The sequence below is a fragment of the Bombus terrestris genome, chromosome 3 (genome assembly GCF_910591885.1).
Source record: "Bombus terrestris chromosome 3, iyBomTerr1.2, whole genome shotgun sequence".
NCBI lineage: Eukaryota > Metazoa > Arthropoda > Insecta > Hymenoptera > Apidae > Bombus > Bombus terrestris.
The window spans coordinates 5732532-5751100 of NC_063271.1; the positions used below are offsets into that span (position 1 = coordinate 5732532).

At 36.7% G+C, this 18569-nt stretch overlaps 2 protein-coding genes across 9 annotated transcripts in view; one reads left to right on the forward strand and one right to left on the reverse strand.

Annotated features, from left to right (window-relative positions):
* Positions 1-18569, forward strand: part of LOC100648737 (protein crumbs) — a 30166-nt gene that overhangs the window by 3022 nt on the left and 8575 nt on the right. For 2 of the 4 annotated variants that reach the window (XM_048404703.1, XM_020868422.2), the window contains exons 2-8: positions 13811-14181; positions 14580-14760; positions 15128-15295; positions 16119-16446; positions 16974-17434; positions 17975-18156; positions 18276-18429. In XM_048404703.1, the coding sequence (XP_048260660.1) occupies positions 13811-14181; positions 14580-14760; positions 15128-15295; positions 16119-16446; positions 16974-17434; positions 17975-18156; positions 18276-18429 (1845 nt within the window). The remainder of the gene's footprint in view (positions 1-13810; positions 14182-14579; positions 14761-15127; positions 15296-16118; positions 16447-16973; positions 17435-17974; positions 18157-18275; positions 18430-18569) is intronic. The other 2 variants (XM_048404702.1, XM_012320556.3) reach the window with 2 other exon arrangements.
* Positions 705-18569, reverse strand: part of LOC100648852 (endonuclease G, mitochondrial) — a 28269-nt gene continuing 10404 nt past the window's right edge. The window contains exons 6-8 of one of the 5 annotated variants that reach the window (XR_007223569.1): positions 14501-14742; positions 13818-14239; positions 8032-13682 (exon numbers count right to left, since the gene is read on the reverse strand). The gene's annotated coding sequence lies outside the window, so the exon portion shown is untranslated. Of the gene's footprint in view, positions 5600-8031; positions 13683-13817; positions 14743-18569 lie in introns of those variants that run through there. The other 4 variants (XR_007223568.1, XR_007223567.1, XR_007223566.1 and 1 more) reach the window with 4 other exon arrangements.

An 18569-nucleotide genomic window follows, 5' to 3' on the forward strand; every position in this document is an offset into this window, starting at 1 on the left:
CGTAGTTCTGGCTATTTTATTTCACCTCTATGTTCATTTCGTATGTGGCTTTGCCACGATGATTAGGTATTGTCACTGACATAAGTTACGCTAATATAAAGCAAGAACTCGATGTAATCGGTGACACGGATTCCATGCTTGTCTTTGACTTTCATCTTTTTTACTTTTTAACATTCCACATTATTTTTTTAATGACCTCTCAAATGGTTACTATTACGTGTACATACAGTGGTAGTTTTCCTATTCTTTATTCCTGGCTTTATCCTCGTATCTTTCCCAGGATGTTTCCTTGCGATTCCTCTTCTTCCTTTTTTTCTGTTCTTCCTCCGATACCTCTAAGGAATTTTTCACGCGATACTTACTGCATATCAGCCGATGAATATCGTTGATCTTTTTATATATTAGTAGCAATACCGATGCCCTTGTTATTACAGTAACGCGTACAATGTCGTAGAATACCCAAGTTACATTCCTTTAACGGTAGGTTTGATTAACTTTACTGTAACTGTATTAGTCATTACTTCCTGGATTCTCTGGCTTCCTTATACGCTTTGTACGAGGTAAACCGTTTCCTCGTTATTATGCTCCAAACAACTTTTATTATACCTTATTTTACGTTCTATTAACGTTACTGAAACGAATATTTGTAACAAAAAAATATGTCATCGTTGATCCTTAAACAATAATATTATACATTAAAATAATAACGTGTATGATTTTATTTCTTCGATAATATTTGTATTGCATTAAATATGTAAGAACATAAAGATCTCAAAATTGGAACATATATTTGAAAATCTTGTAAATCTTACTTAGAAACGCGCTTACTTAGATGCGCTTTGTGCATCGATGGTCTCGGTTGTCTGGTTATCATCAGAATGAAGCACTAGACAAATCTTGAATGGTTCTTCAGTTTCGGAAAAGGTTTTTCTCCAAAGAATTCATGGGGACAGAACACTAGAGAGGTTTTCAGAGGCCATGTGCTACATTTAGTATTATTGTCTTCTCTACTTTCTTGTCCCTGGACTTTCGATGGGATTATTCGTTATCTTGTTTTTCTATGTCTCAAGAGGGAAACCATGGTTTAAATTTTGGTAGAAACGTCTCTCGTACTATGCACTTGCCACTATCATAGATAAAACTAAGAAATATTATTTGTACATTGAATTTAGGTTGATTAGAAAATTGGGAATATCTTGTTTTTTTTTCCAGAATTAAATATAATGCAACTTCGAGGCTCTTTCGTGATTTATATTCAATTCAAGAGGAAATATCATTGCTAATACGAAACGAATGAGTTGAAATATTATATGAGATCGCTCCTTCTGTAACTTGATATGAATCACTTGCATGTTATATCTATATAAAGTGACCCGATGCCTATCAAAGTAGTGCAAAAAAAAGAATTAATTTTTACCCCATTCATTTTTCTCTGATAATTCTCTTCAGTTCTACATAAATGATTAAATGCTCTGCGATGTTACATATGCTCCTTCGAAACTCTTAAACCAACATTCATCCAAAGATACGACCAGAAGAACTTTCTCCACAAAATGATTTGGTCGTAATCGTGACACAAGTTTATTAATATCGATAAAACAGTTTCATCCGGGTAGATGTTTGACTTATTGTATTTGATCGTTTTTCTAAAATTTACGTATTTGTCCGTTCACTTAATTATTAAATAATTCTCTTGCGACAGTAATTACATATTTGTGCCTCTTGCGATTCGTTGGATTCAACCTGACCACATAACTCGTCTACGTATAGCAATTATGCTGATGTACGTGGCGTCGTGATGTAAATGTGCAACACACGAAATAATTTCCATCGACCCGCATCGCACACCGAGCAACGTTGTAGAAACAGAAAATGTACAGAATGTACATACAGAAATGTATATGTACAGAAAATGTTATCGAAACCTGCGGTATTAGGGCGACGCTCATTTCGATCTTATACCCGTATAACAATTGTTTCGCTCCGATTTCCTCCTGTAACGCATCCAATCGTCGATAAACTTGTGAATGAAATTTATCGCCTAAAAGATTTCTTGCAAATCACGTACCGTGCAGTGAAAACAAATTACTTAATTAATCAATCGTCTATTAATTATATTAAACTTTGTTTCTATCTTTAAATTACACCGATTCTGTAATTTAACAAAAAACCAGAGGTATCTTCGCGGTCGATTGCTGTTGATTTACGTTCATTTTGTTGAAAAACGGATTAACATGTGATTGAATAATATACATTGCGCCATGGTACGATCTCGTTCTCTAAATCTAAACATATATTGTTACGCTACAAAACAACACGTGCCTGTTATACGTATCAGGCCTTACAGCTCAGCTTCAGATACGCTTATCGTTTTACAAAGATGAAAATATAGCTACTTTCGTGTGATACGGCACAAGTAAAGTTTACACCTTTACGCGTGTCATATACCAAATTGGTTTCTCTCGAACGAACGTATAAACATGTATGGTATGTCTCGTAACGAAGAAATTCTATTGAAGCGGCTGTTGGATTCTCCTTATCAATTCAAAGGAATTTCTGTAGGCTCTTACGATTACCTACGAATACGCCATTCAGATGTAAATGCGTTTTGCGTGCATTTAGATAAGCCGTGTGAAACCCAGAAGGCATCTTGGTATCATGACTCATTGCGGCTCTAATTTTTCTAACAATAGGAAGACTGGTTTTATGATTTAACCGTATTAAAGTAGGGCAATAGCGTCTCGTACCGTTGAGTTTCCGTTTACGTTGACCGAAGCGTCGACGTGGTTGGAAAATCAAGCAAGATTTCCAACTATTCTGTTTTTTTTCCTTTCGTCAAACGCGAAATGAGACGCACGAATACAAAAAAAAAAAAAAAAAAATCGAGTTCTGCGTATCCTTGTGCCACTTTTTCTTCTGCACAACCCTGTGCCAGATTTTATCAGACGAAGGATTTACAGCTAGAACTGAAAAAAAAGACGCGATACGTGTGCAAATTGTATAATCGATTGTATAATCGCATCGGTCGTTCGATAACTAAAATTCATATAATTTGCGATAGCATATTAGCTTTCTATCGATACTACGAGACAGTCGTATCCCATTTAATACCCTACAGAAAACGGTGCCCATTCAAACTGAAGCCCTACGCGAACTTTCTACATCGACCGAAGTAGCTTTGTTATTCGCGGAACGCATATGCACGTATGTGTGTTGATATGTTTCACTTGGAAAACCGATACTTTCACAGATTTCCTTTGTGAATTCTATTCAACGAAACTTCACATTCAGATAAATTCATAAAACGATTTTCGCGAATTCCATTCATCGCGTGTCACACTTTTCAAATAAAGCACACACTTGGGTATTTCATTTATATGTTCCGTATAATATATATACATATGTACATATATATATATATATATGTATTAGCTTCCAATCTGTCGTTCATCATATTTCTTCGTTTACACTTGCGATTAAGCTTACGATTACTTGTTGCTAATTATACTTTATGCTTTCCGTTTTTGCTTTTAGTTGTACTAATTGCACTTACGTGTTTATTTATATTAAACTGATACTTGATATTTGCCGCCATATATTAAGATAGTTATTAAATCGAGAAACGTACTATCAAGTTACAAACTTATAATTTTATCGTAATCTAAATTCATTCACTTACTACCCACTTTTAAATTAACTAACATAATGTCGGTCAACCGAGAGGAATAAATTACAATGATCAACGATTGCATGTGGGGTTTTTATCGTTGTAAAATTTCGCCTATACATAATGCAAAGCGGCCGCCGTTTAAAATGCAAGTCTCTCATATGTAAGAAACGACACCCTTTTTTCCCTTAGTTCCCGTGTCATTCTTCGTTCGAGTGTCACACACTCGGAATAGCTTTTTTTTCAGAGCGTGTCGTTTTTAAAGGTGAGGCAGAAGACAATGGTACGTGGTACGTGGCGCGTATATGTATATAGAACGTATTATTTCAATACGCTCGCGATTTAGCCAACCAGTTCAAATCTTGGCATTATTATACCTTGGTTTTATTCTTTTTCTTCGCTGGAATAATTGGCACGTTACGAGATTTATGCCTTCGGCGTATGATTAAAAATATCAGCGCTGAAATTTCAGACAGATGATCATTCGCTTCCATCTGCTTTGTTAAATTTATCTCTGATATTTCTCGAATGTATTTCAAATATAAATTCAAATATTTTTTTCACGTAGAAAGTTTTACACTATTACTTATGTTATTCTACAGAGAATTATTAATTAAAACGTTTATACATATATTCCATTAGTTTTTTTCCTTTTCTTTAGTTTTAGTTCCAAGTTTTTAACACGTGTAGGCCTTCGTATATCGAGCGTTTCCTCCACGCTTGTTAAGAGATACAGGTATATTACATATGGAGATTGATTCAACGTTTAAAAAGCATAACTGTGAAAATAAGAACTTACCGTTTTCTTTATTCTATCGGCTAATCTGTAAAGGTGAATAACTAGAAAACAACGGTTTATGTAACGTATACACGGTGTAAAATCATGTTCCGAACATTTATGTATTAATAAGTAGGTGAAAGTAAAGTTGGAGATTCTTAGCACGAAACGTAATTGAACATAAAAATTGCTTTACGATAATTATATCGCGGGTTAGCAACGCTTTGATAATGACGATCACTTAGACGTTCTACGTTAAAGATAATATTCACACGTCCATTTAGACTTGCGTTATATAGTTATCGTCGCTTTTCTCAAGTTCCGAAAACCATCATAATGGACGTAATTGTTCGCCAACTCGACTAAAACTTCATCCTTGAAATCGTACTGCGAGTAAAAAGGTTCTAAAAGCTACCAACTTAAAACAGAATGACGTGGCTCTGTTTAGTTGTCTTCCGAATGAGTCCGGGACGTAAAAGTTTCAATGAAATCCAGGCTGTATGGCATACTGAAATGCAGAAAAAGAAGAGAAACGAGGAATCGAGCGAGGACGCAAGATCCAAAGTGTGTAACCTTCATGGTTACAACCCCGGAGTGTACGCGACAGTGTTCTCGTCGAGCCTTCGACCAGGCAGCGATTTCATGGGTCGTTGTCGTGGCGTCGGGTCGGTCACTGATCCACACCGATGATCCTGAGAAGCTGTGGTAAAAGTTTATACCGTTACGAAAGGGAGATGTCGTGCAGCGAATATACGCAGCGTTGCTCGAAACGTGCTCTCGGGACATCACAGAGAACCGGAAGCTCTAGTAACGCGCCTTTCGCTCAGCATTGTAACCATGCACGCCGCAGTATACCAAGGTCGTTATTCCAATCTGCTTCTCGACGACAGACATTTTTCTCATAAGTTTCATCTTGTTTCTATTTTGCGCAAATCGATCTATAGTTTTGATCCTCGAGGGATTTCTTCCCACAATCTGGCAATCGTTGAGAAGATAGCGTGGGCGATAAAACGTGAAAACCTTACTCGAGAACTCGTTCCAGTGATCGGCGTTCGTGGCCGATAATCTAAACGTTCTCCGATATCGAACCGTTGATGATCGGTTTCAATCAGTCGTCGAGCGAACATCAAAAGGTCCAGATTCGAGACTTCTCCCTGCGATAGAAAAGTCTTTGTCAGATATAATCACGTTAATTTTTTTTAACGGCCGATAATGACAATAACTATGGACGATCTGAAAGTAAAGTTAGTTGATGAGAGCTTCTGTTAAAATATATTTCGTTGAGAATAATAAGTTCGTCTGAATCGCGTACGCATTTCTAGAAGTATCATCTCGAGCTATTGCTTATACTAGCGGCGATGGTTTCATTCTGTAATTAAAGAAATTGTTATTATCTAATCTAACATAGACCGTGCTGTATTCATCGCACGTATGTATTTGGATGTATGAATGTGTTTTCAAAGCGTTCCTTGGCGAGCGTGCACCTGGCAGTTTCCAAAGTAAATTCATTAAATTTTGTAACGATCGTGTTTATAAGACTGCATTCAGCGTTAATTATACACGTTATTTAACTCTTTAAAAGGGTATTAAACATGGCAAAGTATAATTTAAAAAATGTACGAAACGAGGAAAATATTAATAGAAAGGTGTACATTTTAGATCGGCAAAGATATTCCATAAGCTGATTACTAATTCCCAAAGGCGCAGTTTTCTCACAAATTGTTGAGAAAGTTGCCTTTGCTTCGCAACTTGAGCGTCGCGTATTTCATAATTACACGTTATTTCTATTTTAACAATAATAAATGCGAGTAAAATCGATCGAAGAGAATTAATTAAATATAATTGAGCAATAAACAAACATAGACTTCGAAAAAGATTCTTTACAATTTACGGAGTTGTCGTTGACAGGTTCCTACGTTAAAAGGTGAAATTAAAAGACAAAATTAGTGTCACCTATGTCTTTATCTAGTTTCGCTTTCTACACATAAAACGTGTGTTTAACACATTTACTTTTCTCTATTAACAATAGAAAATCATAATTTGCCACAGATTTTATTGAAAAGAGAGAACGAGAGACTTATTAATGAAACTTGCACAAAGGCGATTAATGTATTCCATGTACCGTTGCATTTCCATCGACCAGATTTATAATTCACAATATCCAATAATGCATGGTTATTGTTATCGAATATGTATAAATACATGGGTGTATTAATAAACAATAAATAATTAATAACTCGATAGAAATATCAAATAAACCAGGCATATTTCCCAAAAGCAAATACGACGTTATCGAATTTTTCAAGCGTATATTTTTTCCTCTATTTTTCATCCAATCCTTTCTTAAACGTCAATGCGCGGCCACGCGTTGTATTATGCAATCGATGCATGTCAATCAAAGGCGCGTCCACTCATGGAAAATTGTGTACACACGATAAAGTTCAGCGCACGTCGGTCTCGAGCATTTTTATGCAGGAGAACGCGATTGAAAATGCAGTTGCCTGTCATTATACACGCGGAATCTACTTGCGGTACTCCTCGCCTTTTCTTCCTTTCTCGCCCTCTATTCTCCTTCCTTCTCTATTAATCCTCTATACTCCCTTTTCTGTCATCTCGAAACCCACCGTCTCTCCCTCTCGCTTGCTCAAAGGTCTCTCCTATTCTTTGAGTCTGTCTCTCATCGTGTCGACAATTCTCCTCCCTCTTGGCGGTGGTTTCGCTTTATCCTGACATCTGGTCTCTACATACCTCGGAAACATAGCGGATCCCGTGAGAACCACTGCTCAAATGAATGAAACCCATTCACCGATCTATAGAACCGATCACAGCAGCACGGTATGCCGACGTAATCCGATAGGAATGCATTTTCCACCAACAAAACAGGCGTAACCCGGAAGGTGAAATTACCGTTCAGCACGACGTGTTCCTTTCCTTGAAATTTGGCGAGTCTGATCAATGGCGGAGCCTGTCGCGCAAGGCCACCGCTAGTCATTTCCAAGTATGAGCGAGGCATGACGTTACGTAAAATTCTACGGCGCAGCTTGCGCATTGAAAGTGCTCAGGTAGAGCCTTTGAAATAAAGTCGAAAGTCCTAGCGGTTCCGAGCTCTTGATAATTTCTTCGTTATCGTTGCTATCTTTGCTTTAACACAAATACTTAGAATCCTCGTGTTGGTTTAGAGATAATGAAACGTGATTAAGTTAAAGTTTCGAGGTAATTAGTCTTTAAATTCAATTCGTTTCTCAAATTAGTGGAGTTACGGGATGATTACTAAATCGATTGATAAAGATATGAAAAAGGAAATGGTACGAGAAAGCGAGGACGAGAATGGAAATTTCTCGCAAATTGTATAATACATTCTTCTTTGATGTATCGGTAATTTTCCTATGAAAGAGCCCGAAGGCGAGGATCTACGGTCCGTGGGAACCGTCTACGTTCAATTAGCAAAACTTACACTGATTTTCACTGTAGCTACCTGTTTTGCTACCTGTCCAACGAGCTATCCTAAAATTTTTAACGTCATCTCTATATAGGATGCTTTCGAAATCGTCGTAGGATTACAACGCAGAGAAATTTTCAAGGTGCGTTCCTCTATAGGGTCGACAAAGAGAAATGAAATTTTTCAGAAAAGAATTCCGTCCTTTCTGTTTCGCTTTCCGTGTTTCCGTGAAAGTTTTTCAGCCAGTCTGTACAAACAATGAGATAACCGTACCGCTATATAAAATTTAAAATTCGACATTCACGATTGGATTTTGTGGAAAATGAATACTCTGCGAATACCGGAGCATTCCATTAAATAAGAGCAATGGTAATTTTCAGAATCTGGTGAACTTAAACTCTATGGTTCAGCCGATCAAATACGAGACTACGATTGTAGATTGTAGCGAACTGAAATTGCATATATCGGACGGTGGGCGTAAGTGTACACGGCTATATTATGTCGAGATATCTGCACAAAGCGAATACGGGAGAACGAAAATGAATGGAAACGCTTATCATCTTTTTAGAAAATACAATTATGTATAACAGAAAATATAAAAAAAAAACTGATGTATTATAACGAAAACTATAAATAAAAAATAAAGAAGATTGACCTGTACGCGGTTTTTATATAAATTTTATAGCTACGTGAAAAACTTGACGCGATATTTAAGCCACGGTTGCGCTCAATTATAATCCCTTCGATGTTTGTCGTTCAACATTTTTGTGCCAGGAAAAATTGGTTTTCATCAACTGGGATTGTTAAGAAATAGATTTTTGTTTTGTTACGAACATGATGGAGTGTTACGTGCATATGACATCCGTTTGCGTTAAAATGTGTGTGCGTTCAAAAACGAAGATCGTTTCAAAGCGAACTGAAATCAATTCAATTAAAACGAAAATACCTATTATCGTTACAATCGACAATTTATCGCTAAATTATTTCGATAATATACGGTTACACCATCGATTTACATCAACCGACTTTGAATCAGAAAATAATCCTTCGTACATCTTTAATCTTTTTTCCACTCACGTTGACTTTTTTACGTTAAAATATCGATAGGAAAAATTCACGTAACGATTTAATAGGAAAATGGTACAGGTTGTAAAAACGAGCTATTTAGATGTTAATTACGTTTGTCTATGAATTTTCTATTAGGCGAATAGTCCGTTCTACATACGTTTGCATCTCATCCTTGAAATAAAAGACTCTTTCTTCCCTAATTGGATTTCTGTGCTCTACAAGTCGTAAGTGAGCCACGAGGTTAAACAGTTTCGAATAAATCCTCATTCGGCTACACCTCTATGCTTAAAGGAAAGCGGTTGATTCTCGTCTTGTCGAAAGGTAAAAATAAACCGCAAATGATGTCTTTCGACCCAACGACGTATAGGAATTCAACGATTACGTTGAAAGTATAACCAGTGGAGATCGGGACGAAGAGTTCTTTGTATCTACATATTACAAAGCCGAGACAGTGAGTCATCGAAACCATAACCTGTTTTTTGACGTTAACGACACATAATGTTCTCCTCTATCAGCATTCGTTTTACGATAGATGAGTACGAATCGTGCGTACAATACATTTTTTCCACTATTCGTTACTTACGTATAGAAATTATTGATATTTCGATTACGATTCAAACAAATATTTACTATTTTCTACAACAACAAATTGCTATTATTCATATCGTGCGTGATTTTACAGGGATTAAACCAATATTAAATATTACACGTTCATGCATGATTGGCAAATTACGAAGTACAAGAAGATCGTCGAACAAAAAGAGTGGCTAAGATACGGGTTTGTTAGTAAAACAACTCACGCGACCACTATACGTACCGAGTGCACGCCGTGATAAATTCTGTTTGTTGAAATTCATCACAGCTCGTACCTGCTTCTTAATAAAATTATCAATCACATTATTCAACCATAATATCACGTTATGAAACAATTCGTGATTAACGCGTAAATACATTAATGGCATACTAAAGTAACTTCTGCGTTATTAAGTCGTACTTATTTTAAAATTAATCGAAAAAAAGTATTTAGAATTGTACGAGAGTAGTCGTAGCTTCTAAGATACTGTTGCTTCGAATAATTGCATCTCTATGCGTCATTGAATTTACATCTTTCGTCATAAATATTTATTTTAAATAATTGAACTCGTGTTCGACGTATTTACTGTAATAAAAAGAGATAATCTATCGGTACGCGTTACATCGTGTATATTTTATTTTGCACTTGTCTGTTGCTTAACCCACTCTTCTTGTACTACATATTTACTATCGTTGCATCTATTACTTTACGAGTATTAGTATACAGTATCTCGGATAAGTAGCTTCCTACAAAGCAACAAAGAAAGTTACTCGTGACCAACGAAGGCGTGGCAAGACTCGCTAAGCCGTTGAGTCACATAATATTGTACTCATATGTGAATACATACCAACAAAGATATTCACCGTGTTAAGAAATTCTATTGGTATGATCGTATAATAGGAATGCATTAGTCGGTTTAATTAGTTGGACATTGTATAATCTTTAATGGATTTTCACGTTTGTCGATCGTTGCTTTGACAAAAGAAATCAAATATTTTATGACGCACAGAATGTATTTCACAAATTGTTGCAACTCGTTGTAACAAAACATGCTTGCTGTTAATAAGAAGGAATTCTTCCAATCATCGAGATGCCAAACGAATCGTGAAATTTTACGTAGCCTGTCTGATCCGTTATGCTTTCTAACAGTAAACTCCTTTCTAATATATAAAGTAGATAAATCATTTTCTTCGTAATCTTAATGATTTGTTGTTGCTTGAACAACTAATAGGTATTTTAAAACGGTAGATATAGTTAGTCAATTACGGTTGATCCAAATATTATTCAATCGAAGTAATAAAAAAGCTATAGGATTTATAATGTAACATTAACGATAGCGCGTCATTTTTATGTATAGCGGTCGAATAGTTAGACACACTTAATTTCTAATTCTATTTGCATCAAAAATTAGTCGATTCGATATTTTGAGATTGTAGGTTACATTTGGTTACATTTTTGCTTATATTATAGTTCCTTCTTTTTATTTCAATCGCTACTCTCTAGCGATATTCTATTCTGAATCATTAAACTTCAGAAGTGTGACAAATAGCCGACGAATTTCTGAGAAATCTTCCTCCGTTGATCTGCGCGGAGAAGAGACTTCAACGCCTGCATAGTCACGAAACAGAACGTCTTTCTATCGATTCATCGTTGAGCTGAGACCTGCAAAACCAGAGGCACGTCACCATATTTGTCGTTGCGTCTCGTCGTTCTAAAGAAAAGGAAGTTACTTCCGGTTGTTTTCTGCGTTGTCTCACGATCAGTAGTTTCCATAAACCGTTTCTACTTATACGGTATAATCGGAGTAACATCCACTTCAAGATATCAAGTAATTAGATCTCGTTTTGCAACTTTTTCTTCCTTTTTCCAACCTTTTTTTTTTTTTTTTTTTAGAAATTGAGTAAAGTAGCATTTCTAATGCTATAGTCGTAGGCAACTTTTATCGAATTCATTTTTATCGCACAAAAGTACCCATTGATATAATTGCTAATTATCTCTATCTGCAACAATAATTGCCAATTGCAACTAAGATATATAAGAAATTAGGAATATTCCTGTAATATAGTAGCGCTCGAACATATTATAGAATTAACTATACTTTCCATGATTTTTCTCAATGTTCTCAAGTCTACATCGTTGCAATTGTTCACATCACGGTGTGTTCCCCATTGTGTCTAAGACAACATACGTAAAGTACAACTGTCTTTTCTGTGCGTATTTTATATGCCAATCACGCAAACTCGTGAGTTCCTGCCATGTATTCATTCTCGAACGCGTCGCGTGCGCTCATGCGAGAGGAATCGTGGAAAAACTCTAGGAGCCAGCACGATATGAATCTTAATTAAAGATACCATACTGCTGCTTCCTTAGATTCAAGCATGAATAATTTTGTTACGATTACGATGATTTAACCGCCACTTTGATATTTCTTCTTTTTTTTTTTTTTTTTTGTCCGTGCTTACGTAAATGTTCGTTTTTTATCCTAAAGTTATCTTCGTAACGACGCTATATATAGACATAGATATTTTGATCAACCTGTTCTGCAATTCATTAACGACGTCCACTGAAATATCATGATAACGCGGCAATTCTGTACGAGATACAACGCTTCTGTTTATTATGTCAACATCAGAATATGTAAATTAGGGAACGATCGTAAGAAAGAATAGTTCATCAGAGACGTGTTATTCAAGGTCTTATGAAAATACAGAGGAGACAGCATACAGCGAAGTACTTTTATCGGTTAACATATACGTATATATGTATGTATTGCAGCCGATCTCGCTTCGTGCAATTTCCATACTATTATCGGTTGTCATAAAACTTACGATTGATCAGTTTCGTTATATGCATACGTAAAATAACTTTTTAGTTGTACCGTTAAATATAAAAGGAAATGCTTCGGAATTTTTCTATTTATTGACAATGTAAGAAGTAAGAACTGTTACCATCGTATTCTTTATAAATCGTTTATGATTTCTTTTTACGATCGTGCACGTACATAGGTTCATACCAGGTGTATGTCATTTTTTCCTTTCCAACAAACTCTCTCACAATTTAATCGTACTCCAACACATACACAGACACACGACTTTTGTCTTTTTCCCATTATTAGTCATTCGAGTAACATTTAATCTTTTTCCATGTACTCGATACATTCGAAGGATGGATGTATTGAATTATTTCAAAGTGTAGGCAGACAAGGCCAGATACGCGACGTTAACTCTATCGAATTATAATGTTATCTTAAACTCTGTTTTCCCATGGCAATCTGGCGTGTAGCATGCGCACTTTAATTCCAAAAGTGCGATTAATTCGATTTACGTGGATTAGTTTATCTAAACATAATTTATCTACATATATAAATAAATGATGGTTATATATATAAATATAATATGGCAATATATATATATATATGGAAAATATCTATTTTATCTGTTCTGAAATTTATTTTTCACGTGATAAACATTCCGCGTAAATAATCAATACGTTGTAGTTGTAATTAATCAAGGTTCGTGATTTCGACGAATTTTCGCCGGTGTATAACCGTAATGTCCACCTTAAACGAGTCTCTCCTAACTATACAACCTTACGAGGGCGTGCAGATGCATCTCATGCATTATTTATTGGTTACCATCGATCCTCCTGTGGGTGCAGTGGACTTCATCAACCGCCTTGCTTGGAAAGTTACGGATGTTTGTATTTTTAAAATACCTAATGATAAAGCTTAAATTGGAAAACTTACTCTCTTAATAAATATTCTATAGCACGAGGCCACGCAAGCTACAGAAATATAAAAAGAAATGTCGTAAATAAAGCAGAACTCGGATAAAGAAAAAAGTCTAACTAAATATATGGAATTCGTTCAATATCGAATAAAACTACGAATTCGAACAACCATTCGATTAGTTTATCGAAGAGGATGCAATTCAGTAACCTAAATTGAACGTTTCAGTGAGCAGAGAAATCAAATCTTTCGTGTACACATGTCGATTAGAATCCAATACAAGCGTACATTATCTTACCGAAATTTCAACCTACATAGTTAATAGCGATAACAGAAATTGGAACACTCACATAATCGGTCGCACTGTCCTTCATTTCCTACTTTCGGTAAATATCTGTAACTGTTCGAATATCTACGATATCCGACATACTGAAAAACGTAAAGTTTCTATTCCCCGTTATAAAATTTATTATATATGTTATTATATTTCTTATTACCATGAAAGAAATTTTATGCAGGTAACGTAATATATTTCGTTTTACTACTTGATGTTCTAGTACTTACGAGCTTATTAGTAGTCACCGACGAAGCGCCGCAAGATTCCAGACACAAAAACTACGATGAACGTCCCAGGGAAGCCTATTTCAATGGGTCGGCGTTCCTCAAATTGAGCTCGTTCGTGTCCGTGCATAGGCATAGCGGCTTGAGTTTTCGAACATGCGAAGGAGGTCGACTTTTCATGCAGAAATACAACGAGGATTCGATTAGTCTGGAAGTGACCCCGGATGGACTTCTGTTCGCGGCCATCATCGATCAACAACGATACAAAGCGAGACTAAACGCCAGATTACTGAATAATGTTTGGCACAACGTCAATATCTTCTTTAGGCTCGGAAATCTCACTTTAAACGCAGCAGGACACACACAGGTGATCAACACTTTTTTCAATATAAAAGACTCTCCTCGTTGTAATAAATTTTCCATATCTAGTGACGAATTGTATCTGTTTAATAAATCCAACAATTTGACGATCGATTAAATTAAAAAATTAAATTGTTATGGTATATTAAAAACTTAAATTATAATGTTTCCCTTTGAAGTCGTACATCGATATTTATGAAACTTTATGAAATGAAAAACGTGATCTTAAAAAATGTTTTTTACTCTCCCCTTCTGCTGTCGAGATCATTCTACTTACGTTTTCTTTTTTCTTTTTTAAAAAGAGCAATTAAAAAAGTAATTTTTACCTCTTTGGCGGATCTGAGACTCTAAAGCTATATTTCTATTTCTCGTTACAACGTTGATTTTTTGACTGATTCTGTTTAGGTAATTGCCAATGCAACGTACAATGCTGCGATCCTTACGCTGCCCGATTACGATATGAATGGCTCCCTTATCGTGGGAGAAGCGTTCAGAGGATGTATCCTCCAAGGTCCTGGTATACTTTTTAACGATTCCATCAATAACGGAGCTATCTTTGGCCCCTGTCCTGCGGAAAACAAAGGATGTAAGGATTCTTCTAAACGAATATTAATATTTATAATATTTCGGATATCTTGCCGAGTAAGAAAGAAAGATATTGAAAATGTAGAAATTGATTAGATACTAAATACGTGCGAAATAACACATTTTCCTTTATTTGGTTCAATTACAAACGGAATCGAGCAATTGAACCACAGAATAGAATTTCCGTAGACGAAAAATTCAGTACTAAGCTGTAGATTCTTGGATCACTGCACAACTTTCAGAGTGAAAATCACGTGTATTTAGTTGGTTCCTGCGTAAACTCTCAGACTACTCGTATGTGAGATCGTATGTGCGATTTATGATACAAGTAGCAGATTGCATGGCAGATTTTCCTACGAAACTTTCAGGTGGTACGAGCGGACTTAACGGTGGTATAGGATCAAGTGCAATCGCCACCATGGATTTCTGCCATCACGAGCCATGCATGATGCATGGTAAATGCGTGTCACGGCAGGATCGTTACGAGTGTCACTGTTACGCCCGATATTCCGGCAACAACTGTCAAATTGACAACGGTAGACATTGACGTCGAATACGGGATACTGGCACAGAGCGAAAGATAGAAATAGATGCATGGCCTTGTAGAAATACGCGTTATCATAAATTACAATCGTAATATCTTCATCGTAAATGGAATTACGTTGCTTAGCGTAGAAATTTTTAAAAGCAAATCACGGTTAAATTCATCGTAACGAATCGTGTTATATTTATCTTAATTTCTCGTTGTTTATTCCTTTTATAATACAATCGTGATTGGAAATATTAATGTCTAAATTAAGCTTTGAAATATCGATTACGATTCAGCCGGCCATGGATTCTCTTTTTTAACTTTCGTCTATAATCTTTGCATGAATTTCATCATCTGTCTGCCTTTTTTGATATACATACATACATAAAGTGACATACATACATAGAATATCTCAACGAAACACATATCACGAATAACACGTCTTTAATTCCCAATTAAAGCCGAGTGTTTATAAGAAACGAGTTTGCACGGTGGATATTCTGCTCGAACATCTCGTTCCACGTTATTTTATTTCAATCACGAGCTAAAGAAAATTAGCATGCCGAAGACACTAACTACCTGGAACACCATACATTTACCGGGGTTTCTATAAATAAAAACTGTATACTAACATTCCTGTCTGCTTGTCAAATATAAGTTTCAAGTTGCCAATTCTATCGCGTTTTTTCTTTTTATTATGGGCTCTTTTATCTGACAACAGGTGTTTGGATTTCGGGAGCACTGGCGTCGCATTCTTTCGCTATTAAAGCTATTAGAATCACTGTTTCCCAATAAATGCTAAAGTACTTTATCTGTATAAAATTTGTCAGGTCCGCCATGTATGAGCAGTCCTTGCCGCAACGGTGGCACATGCAACGAAGACTCGAAAGGAGACTTTAGCTGTACCTGCAAGCCAGGCTTTACCGGAATTTACTGCGAATCGCAACTCGGTGTACGACTTTGCGAACAAAGTCCATGCAGAAACGAAGGTGTTTGTATAGCGCTCACCGAAAGCGAATATAAGTGCGAGTGCCTGCCTGGTTGGACGGGGAAAAATTGCGAAACCAATTTTAACGAATGCTCACCGAATCCTTGCAGACACGGTGGAGTTTGCATCGATGGTATCAACAATTATACCTGCATATGCGATAGAACAGGGTACGTCTCTGGCGTTTACGTCGTATTAAATAATTCGAGGGAAAGTCTCAAGCAATTTACGTATACTCCCGTTTTAGTTTGTCATTTCTGTAGTACACTGTACAGTATGAAACTATCGATTAAATTCCTTGCCGATTTATTTCCACGTTTCTCTGCGCCGTCTGACAATAATTCTTTTATCGGCGCTTCGAAAAACATGGTCTCTTTGGAATGTATAAAATACATTGGTACATTTCGCATCATACACGTTGAGAAATAAAAGTTTGATACTTTCAAGATCTAAAGAAGAGAAATAACATCTTATTGTTAATATATAATAAACATATTAGATACAAAAGATGAACGAACCAAGTTCCACTTCTTAATGTTCGAATGAGAACCCACATCCTTAGTAGAAAAATGTAATTATCTTCGATATATGTATGTATTCGATATCTAATCAACAACCGTTACAAAACGGTTGAAAGATAAACCTGTTGAGGCAGAAAAATTATAGTGAATTATTAATCGTTTTCATCTTATTACAGATACGAAGGTGGTAATTGCGAAATTGACATCGACGAATGCTTGGCGAATCCCTGCTTGAATAACGGCGTGTGCTATGATAATTACGGTGGCTACATCTGTCACTGTCCGAACGGTTTCGAGGGTCAAAATTGTGAATTGAACTTAAACGAGTGCTTGTCGAATCCTTGCATGCACGACGCCGATTGCGTGGACGACGTTGGCTCCTATCATTGTAATTGTCCGTCCGGATACGCCGGTCGACACTGCGAGCTTAAGAGTTTGTGCGAGAACGCGGCATGCCCGCCGAATAGCATCTGTGTAGAAGACGCACATGGGCCGCAATGCGTCTGTAATCCTGGATTCATGGGCAATCCTCCGAATTGCACCATCAATTATTGTGCCAGTAATCCATGTAGTAATGGCGGAGCATGCACAAGTAACAAAGACGGATTCAACTGTACTTGTCCGCCGGAATGGAAAGGTGAGTAATAGATTAAATTCCTATTAGTGAAAGTGTAAGACACAGCTTGAAATTGTAAATATAACGAATGTGTTGAAATCTCAATGTATAAAGGAATTCGTTTTTTTAAAAAACGAATTTAAACCAGACTACCGATGTTTATGCAAATTCATATTTTCCAATTAGATAAATAGATTCTACGCGAAAAATTTGCTCATCGCTTACCAAATATCATAACGAGTACACAAAGTTTGACTATTTTATAGATTTTTTGCATAATCGAGTTGCACGTAAATGCACAAACATCCGCGGTCTGTTAATCGCTATCACCATTTACGTCATCGTTACGCTCACCGTGTGCGTCTGTTACGTCTGTTTTATGCAGAATAAAGTCTATTTTAGCCGAAAGTGGAAAATTACGTAAAATTGTTGTTGTCGAGAATACGTTTGTATCGTGATTAACGTCTCTCTAAATCATCGTCTCCTTTACTTGACTAATCCTTTTTCCTGTAACTTTGTTAAATGTTTCGTATTGTCTTTGCGTAACATGTGGATCATTAGGAACGACATGTCTATCACCCGCCTCTGATTGGTGCTCCGCTTGCTACAACGGAGGCAGTTGCCTCGAGACGCGTTTCGGTGTTATGTGTCAGTGCCCAAGATTTTGGACAGGACCTCAATGCAAGGATCCGATCACTTGTCGCGATCTACCTTGCAAACAAGCTTCCGCTTGTCACGATTATGTGAGTCAGTCATTTGCGAATCGCTTTGCATGCACACCCAGCCGATTAATCAACCGCGTCTCGTCGAATATATCTGTATGTGGCCTCTTGCTTTGTTTGTTACGTCTCGCTTCGAACAGCCCGGCGGTTATTATTGCACCTGTGAGCCAGGATGGACAGGCCCCGAGTGTTCCATCGACGTCGACGAGTGCTCCAGTGATCCCTGTCGTAACGGCGGCATCTGCATCGATCAACAGAATAGCTACTACTGTCAATGTCTTCCAGGATACACTGGTAATCAACTTATTCGCAAACTCTCGCACGAAGCTTTGCTTGCCAAATTCTACCATAATACTCGTTTTACCATATTCGTAATATATGTAACTGACATTCATCCCATCGCCGCTCGAATTTGTTTCATCAACTCTGCATCA